Raw genomic sequence first — 27,496 nt, forward strand, 5'->3', positions numbered from 1 at the left:
TGACTCGCGAGATTCTACGATAATTTTCACTTCCGGGTATTGAGTTCATTCAGCCTGTTTCTGGTTTACACAAAGTAATCAAACAAAGCGGAAGAATTCTCCGGCTGACGATGGATGAATTCCGTGTCATAAAAGCTTGGGAGCGAGTGTCCACCAGGAAAATTTCGATCGAATTTCAGGTAAACAAATCAGAGAGTGTATTGTTTATTTTGAGAGAAAATGAAGTGTTTTATCTCATAATCGAATGAAATTGTTTCGTAATCATCTTTCGCCTTAATTTATTGACAGAACTTTCTCGGGGACCGTAGCCCGACGATAATGTTATTGCCAGCTGATTATAGTGGAGGAGTTTTGTCTGTGACTGATGGGAACTGACGTCATATTGTGGCTGTACCACTTTTGGTTGGGAAATTTTTTTTTTCTAAAAATACCTTTTTTTCAGTAAAGTTTTATCTGTTGTGTGTATGTGAATTAACATTTTATCAAACATTTGTAGACGTTTAGATCTATTTCACAAGGATATTACATCTTAAAAATGTTCATATATTTTGCCATCTCTCTGCATTTAACAAAATTCAGACCACTACAATAACATGGCCATATTTCTTACTTTAGGGAGAATGTTTTCTGTTTATAGAACATGATTTAGGGATTTTGGTTCAAAATTCTGTCTGTTCAATTCTCTGTCTGTTCAAAGTCGCCCGCATTGCGCAGTGGTTAGAGCGTCTGCTCTAGAGTCGCTAAGTAAAGAGTTGATCCTTATGTCGTGGGTTTGAATCCCATGAATCCCACTTTGGGATGTGGAGACCTGCTCTTGGGTTGATACTGTATGGCCAAGTGTCGCTGTAGGTGTTCAGTTGGTACGAAAAAAGATCCCTCCCCGCTCAATGGCCCTCAGTGCTGAGCATAGGACAAAATTTGTAGTTCTCCAGTGGCAAATGGTGGTGTTTCTATATGAGTGAAAAATTCCTAAGAGGGACGTTAAACAATATACGATCAATCAATCTGTCTGTTCAATTTATACATTGATATTACACAACTGTATACATTAAAACTTATTTTATAGCAGAAGGACAAGAGAACACAGATGAAAGATGCAGTTGCTAAGAGAACCAAAGTCAGCAGTACCTAAGACTAAACTGACTTTGAATAATCAGCATCTTTAAAAATGCAAATCAAATACAGGTATGAAATTGATGCCAAAAAGAAGTTCCAAAGATCTATTGGAATTCCCATGGGTACAAATTGCGCTCCGTTATTAGTAGACTTATTTTTATATTCATATGAAGCAGAATTTATGCAAAATTTTATGCGTGAAAAGAAGAAACACTTGCTGTGGCCTTCAACTCGACATTTAGATATATCGATGACGTATTGTCAATCAATAATGGTAATTTCCATTCCTACGTCGACACAAAATATCCTGGTGAGCTTGAGATAAAAGATTCCACAGAGTCTGACACTTCTGTTTCATACTTGGATATTTTACTTGAAAAAAAAAACACTAATGGTAATCTAACAACCAAGCTATATGATAAACGTGATGACTTTAACTTTTCTATCGTCAACTTCCCTTACTTGTGCAGCAATATACCTTCATCACCTGCATACGGAGTATATTTATCTCAGTTATTCGATACGCAAGAGCATGCTCTACGTATGAACAATTTCTAAAAAAAATGAGGTAAGTTTTTGTCAAACAAGTTGATAAAAATAAGAATATCAGCAGTCTCGTTTGAAGTCATTTCGTAAGTTCTATGGTCGATACAACGATCTTGTCAGCAAATACAATTTATCATTGAGTCAAATGCTGACTGACGTTTTTCATACTAATTATTAGTCCATTATTTATACACTGAATTGACAACGGATTTTTCCGTTATTACCTGATCATGACAAGGAGCACACAGCGGGTGTGACCGGTCAGCAGGGGATGCTCACTCCTCCATGGCATCTGATCTCACCTCTGATGTTTTGAAAGTCCTTGTTTGCTCTGCTCCTATTTTGTATTGTTTTATGGAGTTTGACATTGAATACTGTTCGTTATCTCCATATCCTTCTTTGTTTAATAATAAAAAAATAAAAAAAAAACATTTGTTTAATTTGTCTTATATATCACATGAAAACACAATTAAGGTTTATGGAAAATGTACACATGTTCGTCATAAGTGTGTACAAATTGTTCAATAAAGTGTCTATAATGAGTCAAATTTCCTCCGACTAAATATCACCCTATTTTATAAGGAAAGGTATAAGCCTGATAAGGTAAATATCCCAATACTTGTAAACAAGCTTGAAACCATTGTTCTCTGCTCTGTGTTCTGGGGTGTCCTGATAAGTGGAGATCCTTTTAGGTCTGTGACTTGCAATAATCCCATAGAGCTAGTAAGCAAATGACGTCAAATGTCTGTAAGGAAAACACTTGAACGGTGCCTGGAATTCCTGTATCTTCTTCTAGAGCTTAATTTTAAGACCCTATAGGTCTGCGGGTCGCAATACTTTGACTCGATCCATGATCTTTCACAGTCAAACAATTACACTGATGTACAATGGCTTCTACATCACTATTTAATAAATCGCCCTGTATCTCCTGGAGACTCATGCTCTAATGAGCCTATTTTATTTAAAACACCTTTTTTATATAGGAAAAACAATAAATGAATTTTTTTAAAACAAATTAATACAATTTTGATTGATCTTGATACAGATACAACATAAAATCCTCTTTAATAGCCTCTCGCGACTCCTGACTCTTCCAGCCTCCTATTGTCCATTGTATCCAATCTTTGGAGTCTTATTTCTTCTTTCGCTCCTCAGGTTTCAAAACCCCATATTTTTCATAGTCACCTTGTCTGTAAAACAGACTTTCCAATTCGGGGGTACTGCAAGACATAGCAAAGCGGACAGCCATATGCATTCCAAATATTTCCAGTCCCCCTACAGTTCTTTTTTTATTTGAATGAATCCTCTGATTTTGATGAACTTTTCCTGTCCAGGGATGCCTTTGTTTTTGTAAGATGAGGTACTGAAATTCATCTTCATTACTCAGGAACATGTCCATGATTTCTTCTCTGACCTCAGGAATGACAAAGGTCCAATTGATGGCCATTCTATGGCATCCGTTGGCATAATTAGGTCATGAATCTTCTCCGCTCTGTATAAATAAACATTACAAGGTTCTGTCTCTAGAGTGGTCACCTCTTTGTGGAGGTTGAATCGTTCTCTTTTTTTTCTTTATTTAAGAAATAAATAACTTTATCTATTTATTTATTCAATAAAATGTTTATTTGCTACTCAGCAGTTTAACGCCCCAAACAAATTTTGTGTACATGTATATTATGTATATTTAAAAAAAAAACCAATTAAATGAATTTTATTAATACTTTTAAATACTTTTTTATTTAATTTTCACAGTAATATCAAATAAGTATAAACAGCAGTATGTTCACATATATACCATGTGTCTTCATTTATGAATAGCATATATAGGTATCAAACTTACATCAAGACACACACATAAACATGTACACAGCTAGACATGTGTGAAAGTTGTTTTAATATAGAAAAGAGAAAGGAGGAGAGAAAGAAAGAGAGAAAGACACAGTAAAGAAGAGAAAAACAAAAACAAAAAAATATGTAGGGGCATAGTTGTTTTTTTTGTTTACATTAGGGAGGGGGGTGGTGGTTAACAATTGACATTTATTCTTTATAAAATTATATATATAGGCATATACAAATGAATTATAATATATCACAGATGCTATTCTAATTTCTCTCAAACTCTGTATATTAATTTGCATTGTTTCAAAAGTAAAAATTTCTCTATCAAGATACTTTCCACAATAACTGTTTTAGAGTCATTGTACTTAAAGCAGGAGGGTTTTTATATTTAGTTGAAAAAATATAATTTTTAGTTATCAGTGTAATTAAATTTTGCACTTTATGGACATCCTTATTCTTATGTTTTTCAAATAATTTGTTGTTCTGTCAAAAACTACAGACATATTACACACACACACAAAAAAAAAAAAAAAAAAAAAAAAAAAAAAAAAAAAATTTCAATATCACTCCAAAGCTCTTTTACTAAATAACATTCAACAAAAAGCTGTTTTCAATTGACTAAATATCAGTCTTACAGAAACTACAAACTTGAGACTCCTTTATCGTAAATTTAAAAAGATATAAATTTGTTGGAAATATTCTTTGTAAAATTTGAAATTGTAGCAACTGAAGTTTATATTCTAGTGATATTTTAAATGGAATTTCAAAAATTTTATTCCATTCAGGCATGGTGAATAGTAATTCATTTTCATTCCAATTTCAAATTGAAGTACTTTTTTCTATCTTCTATTAATAAGAATATCATACATGTATTTTTAGCCTTTCATATTTATATAAAACATCTTCACAGAACTGGGTATATATGGACCATATAAAAACACATATTCATTTGGTTTGTGTTAACAAATCTGTCTATCACAGCCTGTTTTAAACCAGAAAATTCAACAAAACTTGTTTTTACACCACGATCTTTAAAAGTGTCTAAGATTAAAAAATCATTATTTTAGTTGAACAAGTCAGTAATGAAAACAAAACCAGCATTAAAATAGCTTCTAAAAAAAGACAGAAGACCTACCCATTATGATTTTTGAAATATGTGATATAAGACCATGATTTTGCCCCCTTTGTAGTTCTGCAACTTCATTATCTTATAGGTAGATCTCAATGTTTGACCTGGATTCTTTTCAAAAAAATCTTGGAATTTTCTTTGTTTTTCATCCATTCCCCTTTTAAAGTAGCGAATTGGTTAGAGTGTCTGCTCTAGAGTCGCGAAGTAAGGAGTTGATCCTTACGTCGCGGGTTCAAATACCATTGTAAGACGTGGAGACCGGGCCTTCGCATGAGACCGTAAAAACCAAAGTACCGAGTCGCGAAAAAGATCCCTCCCTGCTCAATGGCCCTGAGTGCCGAGTGAAGGACAAAATTTGCAGCTCTCCAGCGGCATAGGCGGCGTCTCCATATGAGTGAAAAATTCTCGAGACGGACGTTAAACAACATACAATTAATCAACCAATCCTTTCAAAGTAGCACCTAAAGGTTTTTCTATTTTCCAATGATACTATGAGTTGAAAAATTCCATGGTGTACTCTGTCTCTTCGTGAGATCTGAAATGATCCCTTGTTTTGGTTGATCACTTTTATAAAGACGGGTGTATTTTCATCACTAACTGGATGGATTTGTCTTCTTGACAGTAGCTGTTTGATGGAAACTAAGGGGGTACTAAGGGGGTACTAAAATGACTTTTTTTCTGTCTTCATCATTCGCTGATTTAGCCATGATACTTAAATCTTGACGATGATGATCAATAAAGCGTTGGGTCTGTATATTAATAGGTAATACCCCTATCATTAAATTTCGAGATCAAATGGCAAACCAATTCAATAAGGCTTTACGTCCTAATTCGATTAAATGAGCTCGTTTAACGGGATCTCACTCCCGCTGTAAACGTTGTAAGGTTCTCACTAATTTACTCTTGGCAGATGGAGCAATGATGAGAGTGAAATGAATAAAAGACCAAGATGATAGTGATACACTTTTATTTATATCCTTGGGGATGTATACATTTAACTTTTCACACAGTCGACTTTTCTGTATTCGTCTGGGGTCTGGGGACTCAGGTCGACGAGGAGATATCCTGGCACCTGGGTGGCTTCTTGATACGCAGACATCAAATGAGGCAGGGCTAACTATCGACCCAAGGCTCTGATCTGAGATTTGTCTCTGGGATTTTTAAACAAGACTAAATAATGAGCATTCAATCTAATCGTGCCCTGAGAGGCTGCCCGATCAAAAAAATTCTGAGTGATGTTAATCACACTGGTATTAGATGCACTTTACGGGTAAACCAATCCACCATTGATTTGATGGTTTTTCCTCCCATCATGTCGTCAAAAATGAGTAAGTGTGGAAGACTTAAATTGTTCACCAATTTCTCATCGCCTTCTGGAATATTCCTGATGAAAAACACCCGATCATTTAAAGAATTCGGTTCCGTTCACAATAACATTTGACGATTTTTTCAGGTATGGAGGTAATCCTGTGTTTATTTTCCAACAATTACTGACTTATTCAGTTTTCCTAGATTTAGATGACCACCATGGTAAATTCGTGTTTCAGTTAGAAAGAGGGGAGGGGTGTCTCCTCAAAATACATGTTGATCAATGAAGGACGAGGTGGCTTCTATGTTGTATTTATAGTTAACACAGAAATATGCGTTTGGATTACTGAATCTCTGCTCGACAGATGGGGCAAAACTGGAAAGAAGGAGCACACATCGCATAGCAATACACATGTTCACAAAGTAGGAAAGCGATTTGTAATTCTTGGTTTAATCAAATATGACATCTTCCTCGAGCCTTGACGTCTGCCTCTGGCATAAGTAGAGGTTTAATCTCAGGAAGAGGTTTATAGGCTAATCGGGTATTCACTCTTTTAAAGATTCGGGCCATCCATGCTAAAAAGTAGCTTCCCTCTTTAAGAGGTTGCCCACATGCTGCAGTGGTTTGACCGTGTCGCAGTAGGTACTGGCACAACAAAGATCCCTCCCTGCTCAATGGCCCTGATTTGCACTCTCCACCGGTAGTTGGTGGCGTCTCCATATGAGTGTAAAATTCTCGAGAGAAACGTTAAACAATATACAATCAATCAATCTCTTTCAGAGCAAAGTGGGGGTGACGAGGAAGCGTATCTGGTTCCTTATCAGTCCTGATTGAACTTTGTTTTTTTTCCCTTTTTAATAATCCCTCACCTATTTTTTTTCCATTTTTTTATTACGAAGAAGAAAACCACAATAAAACAAATCCATTTTATTATTCAATGTCAACCTATCAACTATCATAAAGTTGTAAAGTGTTTAAATGGTCTATCCATTGTCTTTTATCATAGACAATTCTTTACTGTTTCTTTAAAGGTACGGTCATGACTTCATGGTGACAGGTCCTCTGTATTTTGAAGGGATAGGAGATTTAGATTTCCTCTATTTCATTCTTTATTTTTTAGTTTCTGGAGACACGATTTGAGAATCTCGATAATTATAGTGAATCCTTTGACTTTACATATAAACTTTCCCTTGGCAGTGACATATGCATAATTTTTAGGTCCACTGGACATGAATTCGATAATGTGGTCTCCGTCTAATTCATCGGTCCATTCTTCTAAACTTTTGCCCAGGGTGGGATTGAATGCTTCTTCGTGATGTTGGTAGATGATACTGCCTGTATCGAAATAAAGGGCCCGCTCTCCTAAAGGTTGTAAAGTCTCGTAGAGTGTAAGCGGGCATGAGCGGTGGTGAAACAGACCAATACCACATTTCCAAAGGGACTTTCTTTTACAAAGTCCTGTTTCTCTTGAAAATTGACTAGGATCATGTCCGATTCTGGCTTCTGTTTATTGTTTAACAGTTCTATGCCTTTGATGTCGAGCATGTCATCGAGTTTTTGCAATTCCTCTTCTTCGGTCAGGTATTGAGTCTTATGCCACATTCATTCGATATGATTTACATACCTCAGTACATTCTACTCATATTTACATTTACTCACGTGTGCAAGTCGTATAAACTCTCGTATAAACTGATTTGCTCACATGCAAAATCTGCACAGTTGAGTAAATTTACTTCTGGTCAGGAAATTGTGTATAATTAACATTTGCATACATGTTGTTATACAAATTATTAGTTCATGTGTGTAAATTTCGACGTATGAAAACGCAGCAAATTTACTTATGTATGTATTTTGTTTTGTTTATTGCATACATCTCCATTTTAAGTATTGGTTTGGATGTGTATGCATTGTTGTGTGTATAAGATCAGTCTGTAAACATGGCGGCTAGAAAACAAAACTTTAAAACAAAAAATTGGATTTTTATGGTCATCATTGCTGTACTTCAACGACAGGTTAAAGTAAATTGAGTTTTGAATAGGGTACTGCTTAAAGTGTTTAAAACACCGGGTTGTACTAGAAAGTACTTTCCACAATGCATCTTTGGCAAACCTATTGTTGCCTCTACATTTTAGAGATATGGCAGTGGTCGTGCAAACATGTGCCATGGATCAACAATTAGTCTCCTTACTACTAGTATTCAAGAAGCCTTCATGGGATTGCTCAATCGCTCTGGTCCCACTAGAGATTAGCTCTTTTTTTACTTCTTCTACCATCCCAGATAGCAAGACATAGTTGGGCCAACGTTGGCCCAATTTTTTTTCCAACGTTGGCCCACTGTTGGTAACCTTACGTTGGCCCACGGTAATTTTGCTCATCGGCCCAACGTTGGTCCAACATGTTGGCATATTGTTGGGCCAACGTAGGTATAATTGTATGACAACTAACAGCCAACCTTAATAACTGGTTGGTTAGGTTGGCCCGTTGGCCCTTTGTTGAAATGTCAGATGGCATATTGTTGGGCCAACGTAGTTATTAGAGTATGCCAACTAACAGCCAACCTTAACAACTGTTTGGTTAGGTTGGCCCAACGTTGGCATATTGTTGGGCCAACGTAGGTATAATTGTATGACAACTAACAGCCAACCTTAATAACTGGTTGGTTAGGTTGGCCCAACGTTGGCCCTATGTTGAAATCTCAGATGGCATATTGTTGGGTCAATGTAGTTTTTAGTGTATGCCAAGTAACAGCCAACCTCAACAACTGGTTGGTTAGGTTGGCCCAATGTTGACCTTTTTTTTTTTACAATGTCAGATGGCAAATTGTTGGGCCAACGTAGTTATTACATAGAAACATTTGCAATTGGTTGAGTGATTCTTTACATAAACCTATTCTATGACTGTTTAAAATAATTAATAAACAATTCAATTGCAATCTGCATTCATAATGCATACATGGACATGTTCAATGAAAACATTACTAATGATTCACTGTGATAATATTTTATAAACATCAATTCAATCATAATATACAAAATAAATTTTAAAATAGACAACAGAGGTAAATTATGAAAAATTATCAATTAAAAGTTCTTAATCAGGGCTCACTTCCTTTATTATAGTCATTTTGTTGTATTCCCGCTCTTTTTCCGTCCCACCTCCTGTAAGCAATTGAATCTGACAGCTCACTCTACAGTTTGGTCACGTGATAGCGAACGCCTAACTTTTGTTTCAATTTGATTATAAAGCTGTGTCATTTTGATTTATGTATATGTAGGCTTCATTCACATCCTATTCCTGAGAACGTATTCAGTCTTCTCTAAATTCTCATGAATACAACGCTCATGAAAAAAATCATAATTTCAAGGGTTTTATTTCAAATAAATAATCATGCATGTGCACAATTCAAAAAATATAATAAACACTTTTTGGTGCTGTGATCACTTAAGTTAAAAATTTAAAATGTTGAATATATCAGATCTAAACAAAAACAGTCATCCAATTAAAAGCATGGACATAGAAAGTCAGCCCAGCAGCTAAAATTGACACCATCTTTAGTTGGCAGTATAATAATTGGGCCAGTGTTGGCCCAATATAAATATCCCATCTTTGAAACACCTAAACAAAAGAACACTCGTGCTAACATCGGGCCAACATACTACAATGTACTACCAAATTGATACGACATTTTTTGAGGGTGTATTACAAACATTGGGCCAATATACTACTACCCATTTGACAAGACACTTATAAGGGTGTATAACAAACATTGGGCCAACGTTGGGCCAACATACTACTACCAGTTTGATGAGACACTTTATTAAGGATGTATTACAAACATTTGGCCAACGTTAGGCCAACATACTACTATCAATTGATAAGACGCATTCTTTATGAGTGTATAACAAACATCGGGCCAACGTTGGGCCAACATACTACTACCAACTTTAGATAACACTTTCTTTAAGGGTGTATTACAAACATTGGTCCAACGTTGGGCCAAAATACTACTACAAACTTTAAAAGACACTTTCTTTAAGGGTGTATTACAAACATCGGTCCAACGTTGGGCCAACATACTACTACCAACTTTAAAATACACTTTCTTTAAGGGTGCATTACAAACATCGGGGCAACGTTGGGTCAACATACTACTACCAACTTTAAAAGACACTTTCTTTAAAAGTGTATTACAAACAGTGGGCCAACGTTGGGTCAACATCAACATCCCTCCTTCCTTGGGAAGTAAAGTGAATGTAAGTTGCTAACGTTGGACCAACGTTGGGCCAACATAGGAATTCTGTCATGGTCGAGGAGGTTGGCATGGTGACATTGGTCCAACGTTGGGCCAACGTTGTACCCCAACGCCAACCATACAACCTTTTGCCAATGTTGGCCCAACATAGTCTTGCTATCTGGGATTCTCTGTTTTAAAAGAAATCCAAGCAACTAACATATAAATTGATGTTCAGTAATTTCAACAACCCTGTTTGAATGTAAGTATCCTCCTTGGCACCTGATCCCACCATGAATTTCTAGGCGATTTGTGTTTATTTCCTATTTACATTGGTGATGATCTGTGGATGCCCCAGAGAAAAGGTCGTTGTTTTAAAACGTAAGGGTATAAATAACAGACGTCCACGTATCTCATATCCCCTTCCCCACAATACAATCTAGAAGCATTAGTCTGGCCTCCGTACAGGGAGTCTCGGGGGCTAAAAAGATCTGGAATGTTTAGGTGTCGAACATGTCTTTTAAGTTTCATCTCTTTGAACTTCTTAATCGAATTTGTGCTCTCTGATCCTACGGACGGAGTACCCCATTTCCTCTAAGGCAGAATTCCTTCTTACAGTTTCTTCGTGTAATTGTTTAAAGGTAAACTGGATCCTGTGAGGATGACTGTTGGTCTGTAGATTCGGATAGCAAGTGAGGCATCCGTGCCAATAGCTTCCGTAAAACTGCGTAGACGGTATTGGTAGCTTCTTCGTATCCGTCGACAGTATAACTTCCGATCTTGACTTCTCCCCAATTTCTTGCATGTTACATGTTGTGTCCGCTCTGCTCGCTCATTCATCTTAACCACCGGCAGGCTTTGTCAGAATATTGACGTGCAGGTTGATACCCAAGGTTGGGGATTATGACAATGGTCTCTTTAGGCATGAAGCCTCGACGGTAAGCTAAATTGGCAGCACTGTCGAAAGTGATGGATTAATTCATGGAAGGGAGCAGTTTGGTTAAGGACCCCGTAGGAAATATGCCTTAAAATATTCCGAGAAAAGCAATATAGTGTTGATATCTTTTTTATTAGAATGTGTTTTAATTTATATGGGAAATGTACTAATGGATATGTGTGTACGGCGTGTCAACCAAGTTCGGCCAAAACGACTTTACGACGCAATTCTTCGCCAAGAAATTGATTGTGTTTTCTTTAATTAAGACAAATTTCGTAACCCGAAAAGGGCTGGGAGCTACTTCCCCATGCCCGGGAATTATAAAATTTAGCCGTCTTGTGATAAACTTCGCGGATTTACACTATACGCATTGGAATAAAATAAAATTACTCAAAATATCAACTGCACACAACTTGCTCCTAGCACTTTTCAAAATGGTATGGACAATAACTAAATGTGTACAAATTATTATTTTTATAGTTAAGTGGATATCTTTGAATTTTTGAGATTTTCGAGAGGTTGTGCCTGTGATTGTAGTTGGTTTGTGTATAAAAGTGCATGACTGCGGCTCTATAAGAGACCTATTCATTATCAATTAATCAATTATGCATTCAAAAGTATGACTAAATTTTAGTCAGTTCACGCTTTTTGCGTGGACCCTGAGGTCCACGCAGTAAATATATAAGCGAAGTTAAACCGGATGCCCTGGGCAACCGACAGGCTACGCTTGCGCGAGAATGCTTCGCACCTTAGGTAACTTGCCCATAGAATAATTCGCCCTATTCGAATTAAAATATACCAGGCAAATCGCGCTTTTAATTCTGCATATCGCAATTCATTGGCAGATCCGATTTTCTCTCTTTTACATATACTTTTACAAACAAACTAAACATTGATTCTATATGGCACAAGCAAATAGACTGTAATTTTCGGTAAACTTCCAATCGGCAATCCTCGGCTGACTCCGCTCCGCTTCATTCAAACCTCGGATGTGATTAGTGGAGGAATACGCAACAGATCCTTACATTTCTCCGCCGGAAACTGCCTTATCACTCATTTCATATTTCGCTCTGCATAACGTTCTTCGAAAATGTTTCTTAATTTATGCAATTCTTTATCGTAAATAGGTTTTGATTACATCCTCAAGTTAACAGGCTTTGAAAGCAAGAAAAAACTGTTGAGTGTGCCACAAAATAACTCCGATTTCAAATGTATGACATTTGAAAGAAATTCAAATAAGATCACATGACTGAATCAGCAAGATGGTCGATCATACTACCCATAGTCCTCTGCGGAAGTTTGGATGGTCGATCAGGAAAAAGAGCACCAAAGACCCAGATTTTAACATCATTTCCTGGTTGAAGATGAAGCAGAGTAATAAATGGGTAGGCTTTACCTGATTGGCTGAATTCAGGTATGTAAATATTTTCATTTTAAAGTGAAAATATTAATGTTTGAAATAGATGATGGAATGTGGGAATATTACAGAAAATATAGAAATACCAGGGGATTGTGTGGGGATTGATATTTTTGGCAGGGTGTCATTTACTGCCGATCGCTGTAAGTTCAAATTTGACCTATAAACGCCGCGGCACGGTATATTTTTTTCCATGTTTTTAATAAGTGCTTAGAACAAACTTTCAAATGATATCATAGATTTGTTTGAACGGGAATAACTTTTTTTTTCCTTTTAAACAAAAAGGGATGTTGATTATTTTGATTTCGTTTTGTTATTTTACAATCTTAATTTCAAATCTTAAATATGATTTTGTAAACTGGTTCTCAGTATTATATAGTAACCAATTAAAAGCATGGTTCCCGCTCTGAAGTTTTGCTCTTGAACTTTACCTACAGGACCTCTTGTCAACATGGTGGCAGCGGTAATTACGAATTAACGATTCTTATAAATACGTTCAAGCCACTCTTCTAATAAGTGTAGACGGTACACGGATAAAACTCTTCAAAACCGTTCCCCACAACGTCCCGAATTTTCTCGATGGGTGAGGAACAACAGGAAATTCAGATTGTTCATCTGAACACAAACCTTCGACTTCCACCTGAACTTAATTTACATTCAGGGAATGTCTCAGAGAATTTTAAGACCTGGAAGCGTCAGGTTGAAATCTATCTACGTGCAAGCGGCACAGCACAATTTGATAAAGAAACTCAGACTGCTACCATCATAAACTGCGGAGGTGAGCAATTATTGAAGATATATGACCATTTCACATGGAATGAACATGAAGACAAAAATGATCCAGCTACAGTTTTTAAAAAGATAGAGGAATATTGCAACCCTCGTAAAAACGAAGTGGCTGAAAGTCATAAATTCTGGACAATCAAATACTTTGAACCATTTGATCAATTTGTAACTGAACTACGCATACGTGCGAAATCATGCAATTTTGGAGAAATTGAAGATCGAATGATCAGGGACAAAATAGTATTTTCCTCATCCGGCAAAATGCAGCAGCTGTTGCTGAGGGATGATGAATTAGATTTACGCAAGGCAATCAGAATATGTCAGTCCTACGAACAAGCTAGCAAACAAGCACAAGAAATGAAAGACACTACTAAAGACAGTCAAATTCATAAGATCAAAAGTACACAGTTCAGAACACAGGGATCTCAAAGACAACTACCTAAACAAAAAGAAAGAAAAGAAAAACCACAAAAACCTCAAAAGGTATGCAAATTCTGTGGCAGAAAACATAAGATGAAGAAAGAAGATTGTCCAGCTTGGAGACAGAGATGCAATAACTGTAATGGCCGTAACCACTTCAAATCTCAGTGTAAGAAGGTCAACGTGCTAGAAACTAATCACAACTATGAAAGTGATGGCTCAGATGACTCCTGGCTGAACACGATAGAAAATCCTAGTAAAAAGGAAAATATATCAGCCCTAATGATGGTTAATGAATGTGAAATCCGCTTCCAACTAGACAGTGGTGCAGAAGTCAACACAATTCAAAAGAAATATGTCAGAAGAAGTCAAGTGAAAAGTTGTACAAAAACTCTAAGGATGTTCAATAACTCCAGCCTCAAACCCCTCGGTGAAGCCAGTTTGTCCTTGAAAAATGTGATAACTGGAAAAGAAAATGAAGTTAATTTCATCATTGTACCAAACTCATTCCAAAGCTTATTAGGACTCAAAACAATCCAACAACTCGGACTTGTCACTGTTAATCAGGAACGTTTTATTGCGAAGATAGAGTCCGGCACAAATCTTGGCGACTTAGGAGAAGTCAACTTAACAGTAGACCCAAACGTGAAACCAAAAGTTTTACCGTGTAGAAAAATTCCACTCGCTCTCAAAGACCGTGTGAAAAAGGATCTAGACCAACTGGTTGATAGAGGAATTCTAGTACCTGTCACAAAGCCGACTGAATGGGTAAGCCAGATGGCAGTGGTCCAAAAACCGAATGGCAAACTCCGAATATGTATAGATCCTCAACCGCTAAATGTTGCACTACAGCGGGAACATTACAATTTACCAACTTTTGATGATGTCCTCCCAAATCTAAAAAATGCAAAACTGTTCAGCAAGTTGGATGTCCAGGAAGCATTCTGGCATGTGCGCCTCAGTGAAGAATCAAGCCTCCTCACAGCAATGATAACACCGTATGGACGTTACCGTTGGGCTCGTCTTCCTTTTGGACTCTGTGTTTCTAGTGAGATATTTCAGAGAAAATTAAACGATGCCTTGGAGGGACTTGATGGAACTTTCACAATTGCCGATGACATCATCATTGCCGGTCAAGGCAAAACTGATGAAGAAGCCTTAAAGGACAATAATCAGAAACTGCAAAAAGTGATTGATCGCTGCAAGGAAAGAAACGTTATCCTTAATTCAGACAAGATGGTCAAAGGACTTAAAGAAATCTCCTTTCATGGTCACACTATCACTAACGAAGGAATCAAAGCTGATCCCAAGAAAGTCACAGCTCTTCTGGAAATGACAAATCCGACTGATGAGGCAGGCGTAAGGAGATTCTGCGGAATGGTCCAATATATGGCTCGATTCTTACCAAAATTATCTACTACTCTTGAACTAATTCGCAAGCTAACTCGCAAAGACACTCAGTTTGCGTGGTCTGCTGAATGTGAAAGAAGCTTTCAGGAAGTGCACGTAACCTAACTTCCGCCCCAGTTTTAGCCTACTTCGACCCTGGAAAGAAACTTGTGTTGCAAGTAGATAGCAGCAAGGATGGCTTAGGTGCAGTCCTGATGCAAGAAGGCAAGCCAATCGAGTATGCCTCTAGGGCTTTAACACCTTCTGAAAGAAAATGGGCTCAAATTGAAAAAGAAGCTTTAGCAGTTCTTTTCGGTGTGCAGAAATTTGATCAGTACACTTATGGACGACAGGTGATAGTAGAAAACGACCATAAGCCCTTAGAAACCATCCTGCGGAAGCCCCTGAGCAATGCTCCTAAGAGACTTCAAGATATAATGATGAAGATCAACAGGTATGACATCATTTTCAAATTTCTAAAAGGAAAAGACCTTGTGATAGCAGACACTCTAAGTAGGGCTTACTTAGAAGAAACAGTAGAAAAGCGTCTCGACATTTTCACAGTTCAAGTCAACTCCAATCTGAATGACTCAAGATTAATGGAAATCAAGGAGGCAACAGCCAAAGATCCTGACCTTCAAGACTTGATTGAAACTATACAGTCAGGATGGCCAGATCGGAAAAGTGCTGCTAAGGAAAGCTGTCAGCCATATTATGACTTTCGTGACAGTTTAAGTGTATATGAGGGAATCATTGTCAAGGGAGAGTCCATCGTCATTCCAAAAAGTGAGCGTCAAGATATCAAACGGCGTCTACACAGTTCTCACAGTGGATACGATTCTATGTTGAGAAGAGCCAGGGGATCCGTGTTTTGGCCTGGTATGAATGCAGAACTCAAACAGTTAGCATCTTCGTGTGAACCTTGCCAAGAACTCAAGCCCCGCACTATTAGCCCTCTGCTGAAACAACATGATGATGGCAATACTCCTTGGAATAAAATTGGCCTTGATCTCTTTGAAATCAAGAACAAGAACTATCTAGTGGCCATTGACTATTTCAGCAATTTTATTACCATTGACTTACTCAAGAAGACAACATCTAAGACAGTGGTTGGTGTTCTGAAGAAACAATTTACATTGTTTGGAATCCCATCGACAATTGTATCTGATGGAGGACCTCAATTTACTGCCAACGACTTTCTAGCGTTTACTAAGAAATGGGGGATAAACCATGTTAGATCATCTCCACATCATCCAAACGCTAATGGAAAAGCAGAATCAGCTGTAAAGATAATGAAACATCTCATCTTAAAATGTGAACGAGACGGCACCTGCCAATATGAGGCATTATTAGAGCAACGAAATACTCCTCGACAAGACACTGGACGTAGTCCCACGGAAATGATGTTTGGGAGAAAGACTCGCACATTGTTACCGTCACTCATTCGGATGGAAGAAAACCAGGACGCAAGATCTAGACGCACGAATCGCAACAGAACAGTGAAGAAACATCATGACAAAAATGCAAGAGATCTACCATTTTTGAAATGCGGACAGAACGTATACTTCGAACACAAAATTGGAGACAAATGGATTCTTGGAAAAGTGACAGACATTCTGGGAGATTATACTTATCTTGTTCAAGCACAGAATGGAGCCAAGTACCGCAGAAACCGTGTGCACATCAGACCGACACAAGTACAAGCAGTTATCCGTGATGGCTCACCAATTCGCATTACAGTTTCTCACCAGCCTGAAATCGTTAAACCTTCAGTACCTTCATACCTCAACACCAGTGCGGACCGAGAGCACAACAAAGATAAAGAAATCCGTGAGAGCCATTCGAGCTATCCAGACATGTCCAACTCGGAACAACAAAGCGCGTCTAGTCCAATTTGTGATGAGCCAACTCGCGTTCGAGTGCAACCATCGCGTAACAGGAAACCACCGTCGTACTTGAGTGACTACGTAACTACGTGAATGACTATGTGACTATTTGAGTGACTGTATAACTTTTTTTTCCTTTTAAACAAAAAGGGATGTTGATTATTTTGATTTCGTTTTGTTATTTTACAATCTTAATTTCAAATCTTAAATATGATTTTGTAAACTGGTTCTCAGTATTGTTTAGTAACCAATTAAAAGCATGGTTCCCGCTCTGAAGTTTTGCTCTTGAACTTTACCTACAGGACCTCTTGTCAACAGTAAATTACTTGGAGGACATAAGGTTTGTACTCTTTTCCCATCACCGTTGACGTCCGAGGTTAGGTACGAGTCATCCGAGGAACTCCGAGTGGTAAACTTCGGCTTGATCTCGGTGATTTACGGAATAAAATGCTTTTTCATTTCGAGTCAATATCAAAGGCCGAAATTCAAATATTTTTGTTTCAATTGATAGATAATTAAAAAATAAAACAACTTGATAATAACAAAGTTGACGTCTAAATACGTTTAAATGTTCATCTTTTAAGATAAAACGATGTATCGGAGACTATAAAATTCAAGATGGCGGCGCCCATGAAAAGTCGGCCAGGGAAGGACCGGTGTAACATAATTTGACAAGCGCCCAGTTGTTTTAGCAGATCGTAATTATGAAATAACCTTATTCGTGATTCCATGCACGTTTTTCTGTCGTGGCATAACCCTCATTTTGACAGTAAGAGTTCGTTAGATGACTGGAAGAAGGGTAATCGAGTTTGATGTTCATTGTTCTGGTCAGAGTCCTCATATTGTGCTCAAAATGTCACTCCGGACCATTATTATTAAGCGAGAGAGCGAATATGAGTGAAACTCGGGTTAGCTGGTTTTTATACATGCAGTGCGGAAATTGCTTGCAGCTGGCATCGATGTTCCCAAAACGGCAAAAGCTGAGAAAACCCAACAACTGTCCAAAGGGATGCAGTATATTTCAGTACTAATACACAGATTGCAACAGGTAAGCATTTATATTTATATTTGTTTATAGAATTTATGTTATCAAATTTAGGCATTGACAACTAGTATTAAATATTCATCACATATAAATTTTTATCTGAAACCATGAAATGTTGCATAAAGCATATAATTAAGAATAGGATTTACATGTTCATGCATCTCAACAATTGCATGTAATATAATTTGTATCTACTCTTTTTGTAGCTATAGTCTACAGTACTGTTTGGGAGACCCTCAGAAGATAAACAACTTGTTGTCAATATTAAATTTATTATCAATACATGAAAGAATTTTGAAGGTATGAACAGTTTTATTATATAATTTGGTAGATACACATAAAATACATGGTTACTGTCTTGAAATATGAGTGATATTTGGGCAAGGGTTAGGAAACGTAATAGAGGCCGAGGCTTGCCGAGCCCTCTTACGTTTTTTACCCGAGCCCAAATATCGCTTATATTTCAAGACAGTTATCATGTATTTTGTTTATCCTGCAACAAAATTTTACATTTGAGCGTCCAAAACTAGCTAATTCCGACAGATATAGGCACATCTCTGCAGTTGAAACTATGACGCCACTGCGTAAACATTGCAGTATAATTGACGTCACAATGCTTTTGGCACGTCGGAATACATGCACGAGGCTTTATTGGGGAAGTGACCGGATAAAGCTTATTAGGTTACCTTTATTAGATCAATGCAAGGGGTATTTGCAGGATACATATATAAATTTGGTCGCTCTTAAATCAAATGTTTATCTTTCAATTTGCTTGGGAATCAATGTAAGAATTAAGAAAAATATTTGACTGCAGCAGTAGACTATATGTTATCATGAAAGTTAGACGGAATAATCTCTGCTGCAAACTTTCAATGAATCACATGTATATTGTATGAAACAATCATCTGTATAGTATTTCTCAGTTTCAACAGGTGTTCAATGCTGAAAAATCAAAGAACTAGGGGTATTTGTGTGTGCTGATTGGTAAAGTTTTATGAAGAGGAGTCTGGCAGAGACCATGACATTTTCTCATCTAAAGCTGATCTATGGCTATGACAGGGATGGTGAAATAAATTAATTCATGTTTTCTCCGAAAACCAGTGATGGCAAACCTAAAGTGACTGGAATATCTAAAGTTGTACAAAATTTTGTCCAAAAGTTGTATGAATTTTTTGCTGCCACATGTATTTATCAATTGTACCTAAACAAGTTGGTCTGTATTATGGATCATCTACTAGTATCACACATACCTAATGAGATTACTGTCGAAGTCCTTATAGTATCTACATTATTTTATATCACAAGTACTATTTATTGTGTCATTAAATCTGGAAATTCATTTTCAAAGTCTGTATCAAATGTTTATCACTCTGCTTTGATACAATTTACTGTTGCTATAAATTTTTAACCTCAGCATTTCTTTGAAAAATTTTTATTCTTTTGTGTACATTTTTAAATTCTAGACAGAATTATAAATTCACATTATTTGCAGAATTTCAAACCATTTTCATTTATATTAATCAATTTTGTACATTGAGTTACTGTAAATGTATTATATTTAGCATGTACGCTATTTGGCGGAAATTGATTTTTGAACAAGTTAGCATAGATATGATTTAGCGGATAACTTAATGTTCTTATCAATGTGTATAATTGCAAAACATTTAGCATTGTACTTGAATGAATGGAAGTTTCCGCCAAAAGCACTAAAAAGAATACACAGCCAAATGTGATATATTTACAGTATGATATTCATTATTTTTTGACTTGAAAATAAGTAAAAAAAAAAAAAGGAGGGTTGAAATAATTTAAGGGAAAAGTTTTGACTTTTCTAATGTATTTATAAATATTTCCCTTTAATAAAAATGTTAATGTTCCATGGTAACTAGACTTGCTCAAGTCTCTATGTTTTAGTGCTCTCTTTCATACTTTTTGATAATGTCAAACATTTGATAACATTTAACTATGACAGAGAGCAGAGGACAGCAATACAAATAAGAATACAGAATTTTTAAAACTATTTATAAAAAATAAACAATAAAAACATAGAGACTTGAGCAAGTCTACATGGTAACAGCATGTTGCAAATGACATTACGAACATATTTTATATTTTTATATTAACAAAATGACCATTTTGTCACCTGTTAATTTTTTTTCTTAAATAACACTCTTACTATGTTTTGTTATTTATTATTCTTTAATTTTATTTAAAGATTACAATATAAAAGTAATTTTTGTGTCATTTTTATGGAATAAACTTGTTAGATACCAATTTCTTTGATTTTCCTTATATTTTAGTTTTCATCAAGAGTTATCTTCCTTAAATGAGTTGTAGCCCCTGATGACCCAATTTTTTGAAATTTGTCATGACCCATACTTTGATTTTAGAACATAAATTCATAGGGTTTCCAGGCATAAATTTTTACCCATTTGTACAATGGGTACCTTAAGAAGTTATACAGTAACTTAAAAATCTGAATGAAAAACGTCATTCATCGAATAGAGATAGACTAGCTTTTAAAAGATAGAGCAAGTTTTCGCCGGCATTAGTTTTGTGCATCAAGGCTTGCAAAATAATTTAGTGTTTCAGCAAACAAAATATCGTTTGATAAAGGTCTGTAGCAACGGCTTTTAATGTGTGTGTGTGGGGGGGGGGGGGGCTACGGCAAAAAAAAAATCTGCGTACTACAGAGCTGTGGTTCTCGTAAACCATCAGATTTCTATTTTTCATGATAAATTTCTTCCGTATAAATCCAGAATAGTCCAAGTCGGTATGAGTTACACGTAGCAAAATAACCCGATTTTTTAAACTGACAAAACTAAAGGTCGCTAATCGGAGATAAAATTTCACAATTTTGCTTTGAGACTACAATCAGATATAAGTAGGCAGATCATTGTAGAAAAAGTGAACAAACCTACATGAATATTCCCTACACCTAGAAATTCTCTTAATTGAATTTCAGTTAGAAAAAAAAGATGCATATGGTCCACGTATTGTAGTCCTTTTTTAAAGGACAGCAACTTGTTTATTTTTATATTTCACATTTACAAGTTGCAATAATATCTTGATCTATGTCTCAAGCGCAGAAGAACTGCGTGTCAAACAAGTCTATGACGTCATGTCTGTCAGTATTACGAGATCAAATTGGCTTTAATGTTACATTCAAATAGTGTTGTAATGACAAGATAAGTTGCACAATAATTTATGTTTAGGAGAAACTACTGTATATAAAAGTGTAAGAAAAAGAAAATTATTTTTTCTTCACCGATCGATATTTATGTGTGCAGTTTCACCGTGACGTCATAATCGATTACCCGAAGCTCTGCACAGACTGATATACCTTGGGAAGTCCTTAACCTAGGAACGGGGTCGATACATATGAATTAAGCTCTTGAGGGTGGCTCTAAACTGAACACAAGCTTATCTCAAAATATCGACGTCCGAGATTCAATACTCTTTAAATTCCTTTAGGAAATCAAACACTTTCCTGGCCTGCTGATGGTACCATGCAGTCAGAAAATCGTCCACTGATAGTCTTGTCGTTTGGATTATAGTGAGCTGCTGGTGGATAAGGTCCCACGTAATTCTGGTTCTGTTCTGTATTAAAAAAGTGCGGAAAATATCCTCTCTTGAGTTCAGTGTTTCAATGTGGAGATTTGAAGTTAATTTGTCATTACTGTGATACGGAAAAAATTGAAGTGTGTACATTTATGGTGTATGACTCTCCAGGATGGCATCACAGAACTCACAGAATTTGCAAGTATTGTAAAAGCCTTTTCTTCACTGGTTTGTAGATGATGAGCCTTCCATGGACACCTGTGCCTGTAGCTGGTGTGTGAAGTATTTCACATGGAAGTACGGGGCTGAGAACATAATGCCCCCCAGATAGATTAGAGAGACCAGGAAATGACCCTTAAATGAATGCCTGATCTGCTGTCAGGAAAATACGGACGGGAGCTGTAAATGTCAACAATGCCGACATTACCCTTGCTGTAAGGAAGGTATGGAGATCGAATTTAATAGTGGCCTGCTACAGAAGTTGTCCATTATGTAAATATAAAGGAAATCATTCCGAAGAAAACACATGGGGAGAGGCCAGAAAGTCCCTGATAAAACTAAAGAAGAAAAATTGACTTTGTATTATATTTAAATGAAAAGAACTTTAAGGACTTGTTTTTCTTTCAATCAGCTGCCGATCAGCTGTGTTTTAAAGTGTCAAAAATAAGCAGCCAGCGAGGCAGTGAAACACTAGGATAACGTCATAATCAGGATTTGAATCGCTGCCAAAATTAGGATCTCACAAGGATATCACGCCTTATACGCCTATCCCCCTCATGGGGGTGCACTCTGTTGACCCCCCTCCTCAGGGAGATTGACCCCCTATCCCTCAGGGGCAAACGTGCACTCAGTGACCTACCTAGACGGTTTATACTACTAGTGCGGTATTAATTTAAAAAACATAAAAAGTACATAAGACTAAGATAGGAATATTGTTACTTTTGGTGTCACACTCTTTAAGAATTAAAAAAAAAGGTTTTCTAAAAACATTAATTTGCAAAAAAACATAAATCTTATTTTGGTGGAAAGGATCCAACGTAACATAATATTGTCTTTTAAGAAATCTCTGATTCAAATGAGTGTGGTTCAAGCAAATGTTCATAAGACCTGACCAAGATCATACGATTTATTCAAAGAAAATATTTTATACAATAAGCATGTTTAATGGCAAAAAGACTAATTGGTTAATGATGATTTTCAAAGGGTCATTGCCTGAAGTCGGTTCCATGGCTTCAGTCAAGGTGTGTCAAGTTGGATTTGGTTTAACATGTGAACGATCCCATACCATCCGTGTGAAGAACTGCGGACTTTACTCTGTGTATGAACTGACACCTCTTGCACTTTGCAATTCTGCTTACTGTTTTGGTACGGTAACATGGATTTTAAATTTCATATCTCACAAAGTAAATCGTAATGATCGGGGAATGCATATTTTCTTCTATTAATCATTATCCTTTTTTATTGAGTATATTAACATTGTTGAAATTTTGATTTGCTTATTCACTTTCTTTACAGAAAAGAACAGAACATGTACGTATGAACTTTAAACTCTAATCTTACCTTCAAGAATGATTAAACAACACGTGGAACATTTTACCATGCAAATATTTACTGTTAATATTTTTTTGTTATTGTATTTATGATGATATTTATTCATAAAACAACTTCTAGAAGAAAGGAAATTCTCAAATTTGTGCTTCAACTCCTAGGGAAATTTTCATGAATTTTTTTGTCCGCCAAATTTAAATTCCCGATTTTCAGACATGCACTAACGAGGTTCTCAGAGATATGTTTCGTGGTAAAAAATATTATGTCCCATCCCACTCAAAAAGTATGATATACATCACTTTTATGTCACTTTGGAATTGTTCCTGTCTCTGGTTGATGAAAGATCTAGAATTGCACAAAATGCCAGTGGACAACTGTATAGTATCAAATAAATTACAAAGTGAATTGCTGTTTCTTGCTTTACGGCATTTGAGTATAGTTTTAAAAAAATGATAGTAATAAATTATGGCAGTAATAAAACTCTTAAGATGATGAAACATAATCAACAAAAAAAAAAAAAGAAACTCGTATTCAGATAAAACATGATAATCTAAAGTTTCAGTTTAAACAGGTCACAGTTATCCAAATATAAGAAAAGATAAATGTTCCATATACTTTTTCCAAAGGAAAAGATAGTGTAAGGCCCCTTTTTGACCCCTGGTTTGGAGTGTCTTTCAGAATGATGCAACAGTTTATGAATTGAAAACCACTTAACACCCATGCCACAAAATGAGTTTTGGTTTTAAGTTATGGGATGTACAGAGGGCACGGGAAGGTCAGAAAATTATCTCAATTTCTGAATTTTCTCATTTTTATGCACTTTTAATCAATTTTACGGCACATTTTCTTAAAAAAAAAAACATAAAGCTCAAGCTTGCCTATCTACCAAATTCATATATTTTAAACACAAGTATCAGATGCATCTTCTGCGTAAAAATCACAGATAGGCAAATTTGTGCTTAGTTTTCCGAAGTGAAACGTATCTCAAATTTGACGAAATTCCACCAGAATTGAGAAAATTCGGGAAAACGTCCTATTTCTTCTCCCTTTTGTGTCTACCGTTTAAGCTTTGAATTAAAATTAGTGCTGGTTTTACGACAAGCATTGATTTAAGGTCTTAACTACAAAATATCTGTCTTTTAACTGTGTTTTGATTTTTACATCGAATAGGAGGCCAGATTCAGCAGTTGCTTTACCTTGTCCTTTCTTTGATGAGCAAAACAGTATGCGTTTCTTTATTTGTTGAGTATATAATGAAATGAAATAATCGATGAAAATAAAGAAGAAACGTAATAGGGCTGCTAGGTTTTATTTTGGTAATAAAATTCTATTCAATGAATGATTAATATAGTGTTGAATAAGTTTTATTTTTATTTTCAGTCTTTCTCTTGCCATGTAGTTATTTAAAAGTATATATGAACCTTTAAATTAGGGAATAACTGTCTTCTGATTTGGTATTTGCGACCGTCACTGATAATTTAACGGTCGCAAACTGAGTTTTACCGGCGACACTTAAGCAAATACCAAATTAGAAGATAATTTCCATTCTTATGCAATCTATGCATTCAGTTTGTTGTTTTCGTCTTATTTTGTTGCGTTTTGTTATATGAAATAAGTCACGGGGCATTGTTTTTTGCGCTGCGCTATTATGATGTCAAAATGAAAAGCGTTCGCTCTCGTGAATGCTCGTTTTACTGATTCAAACAAAGCACATTGCCAATCAAAACGTGTTTTACAACGTATTTTCATTAGCATAAAAATATTTACCAATTTGAAAATTTTAAACACAGAGAAACTAATTTTAGAGAGAAAAGTACAATTGTTTGAATTCTATCTGCATTTCTGCATTTCTTCTTCCATATTTCCATTAAATGCTAGTATTTTGATATTTCATAATTTCGCTTAATATCTTCAATATATTTGATTAAATACGTTGTTATTTTGTCCGTTTGGAGCAAGTTTTGACTTTATATATTGTAGTTTAAAGCATTTTTTTCTCCAACTAAACTCCTTCGTTAACTACTTTCTTAGATAAAAATTTCCTACTAATCAAAATAAAACACAGCGACCTTTTTATGCGCCCGGATAGATAGATCCGAGGCGAATATTGTTTTTGTCCTGTCTGTTTGTCTGTTTGTCTCTCTTTTGTCCACTCTAACCTTCGCCATATCTTTTGAACCATGAATGATGGAGACTCCATGTATTTGGTATGCAAATTCTTTCAAATGACACCAAGCTCAATGACCTTGTGACCTTGACTGTGACCTATATGCAAAAAATGTATTATTTTTTTTTAACTTTTTCCATAACTTTTGAACTTTTGAAGATAGAGACTTAATAAAATATGCATATTACACTAATTCAGTTTATTCAGGTGAAATCAAGGTAATGACCTCATGACATTGACTGTGACCTATATGCTAAAAATGTTTTTTTAACTTTGTTGCCGCCGGGCGCATAGTATAGTGTTTCAAAAACATCTTGTTTTAGGTGTAGAAGGTGAACTCGCTGAAGTCTCAGTGGCCTACCATAATGTGACTTGGAAGAGTTTTATTACTAACATTGACATTAGAGGGAAAAACTCTCGGATCGAAAAGCACGAACCTACGGTGAACATGATTTGCAAATTTTCTTTATTAAATGAAAACAACCTTTTCTATCATATAACATGGTATGTTGACAACACGGAAGTAATAAGCAATCAGACAGTGTCAGCAGATGAAAAGGAGTCAGCGATTCTTAGTGCAAGTGATCTTCTTAGAGCAAAGAAAAAGGCAGGATCAAAGGTTTGCAGTTATTTTTTAAGCTTACTTCACATTGAAAGCAACTAATATTATTTTCACTAAAACCCCTGTCACACCGGGGCTGCGTCCTCACGGCGACTGCACGGCGTCCTCAAAAATGCAAAACGCCGAGATGATCGCAGTAGAGTCTCCTACAGCGCCCTGACAACGCGGCGAGATCTCCACTGAACGCCGTGAGTCGCGTAGGGTCTCTCAGAACGCCAGGGACGGCGATCACTTTGGGAATGCACAAAGTACGCGCCGTGTGATCGCGGTCTAATAAGAACGCAGTAGAAACGTAGTATGATCGCCGTAGCAGCGCGGTGAGATCTCCAACAACGTAGAGGGAGCTCCACACGAACGCCGCGAAGACGCACATGATCGCGGCAAGAACACAGTGATAGTAGACTGCGCTTCCACGCAGAGTTCCCCTCCCGGAGAGATCTTCGAGATGTCTCTGCGTTTGTATCGCAATTTACAGCGCTTGGAATGAGATTTATCTTCTTTAGATTTTTTCGACTGCAATAACACGGCAACATTGCGCTCCGATGGCGTTTCTTCAGCGTCCGTTGGCGATCACAATGCACTTTTACGGCGTTGTTAGAGCGTTGTCAGCTAGCTCACAAAACAAGAGCAATTGGATCATATTTGATCAGAAATAATTCCAACGTATTTGTTGCACTAGGAGCATTTAAGTTAAAAAAAAAATGGAAGAGAAAATTACACCAGAACTCTTTCTGTTGTTTCACTTAAATTTTATAGAAACTTTTCAGTGTGTTTATTTTTTATACATTCATAATAAAATCAAAGAAAATTTAACAACACATCTGAACCGATGAAATTGAGAAAAAAGATTTTTAGTTATTAAGAATATTTCTTGGCATGATTACGTCTTTTCATCGTGTAACTTGAAAAACAAAAATGTTTCCATTCCTTCTGAATATATATCAGTGAGTATAGGACGTATTGTGAACCCAGCCAGCGCAGTAAGATCGCCGTGAACACGAGGTGAAAACTCCTTACGCGCCGTGAAAACTCCGCGGAAGCGCAGTCAATCGCCGAGAATCACGTCCGTCGCCGTAGGGACGCCTGACATCTTCATATTGTGAAAATTTTACAGAAATTTCAATCTTCCAGGGCGTTTCTTCTTCCTTATTTATTTCTTCGTAAAATTAGATTTGAAGGAGATGTTACCTTAAGAAAAAAGTATTTTAGTTTTGTTATTCTACCTCTCTTCAATTCTTGTGTTGATTGCAGTATATATGACGCTACGCGCGATGTTGGTGCCATTTTAGAAGTTTAGAATTTTACTTTATCTTAAACTCATCGGTTATTTATAAAAAAAAATTACTCGCAATATGGGTGAATTTGGTATGAATGGATAGGTTTTTAAAAGAACTACCTGATTCTGGTAAGAAATTAACATTCAAATAATTTTGTTACAAAAAGTAGTAGTTTGAAACGCAAATAAAAAACATTTTAAGCGCGTAACGCGTTACAACTTTAAGCAGAGATCGCACATTTTTCGTGTTTAGAGCGTTCAGAATTGAATCT

The 27,496-nt window shown here is 36.3% G+C and overlaps 1 protein-coding gene and 1 long non-coding RNA gene across 2 annotated transcripts in view; both read left to right on the forward strand.

The window, feature by feature from the left end:
* The window catches only part of LOC134251518 (uncharacterized), a gene marked incomplete at its 3' end in the record, with an annotated part of 73,362 nt that overhangs the window by 27,299 nt on the left and 18,567 nt on the right, over positions 1–27,496 (forward strand). Inside the window, exons 2-4 of the mRNA XM_062733933.1 lie at positions 22,815–22,976; positions 23,127–23,141; positions 25,650–25,945. Coding sequence (XP_062589917.1) covers positions 22,815–22,976; positions 23,127–23,141; positions 25,650–25,945 — 473 coding nt within the window. The remainder of the gene's footprint in view (positions 1–22,814; positions 22,977–23,126; positions 23,142–25,649; positions 25,946–27,496) is intronic.
* Positions 17,718–20,171, forward strand: LOC134251517 (uncharacterized). Its single transcript, XR_009988763.1, has 3 exons — positions 17,718–18,053; positions 18,257–18,350; positions 18,974–20,171. It is a non-coding gene; the product is annotated as an uncharacterized LOC134251517 (long non-coding RNA).

The sequence above is a fragment of the Saccostrea cucullata genome, unplaced genomic scaffold (assembly GCF_032062105.1).
Source record: "Saccostrea cucullata isolate Sc308-1 unplaced genomic scaffold, CSIRO_AGI_Scuc_v1 ctg2096, whole genome shotgun sequence".
Classification (NCBI taxonomy): Eukaryota; Metazoa; Mollusca; class Bivalvia; order Ostreida; family Ostreidae; genus Saccostrea; species Saccostrea cuccullata.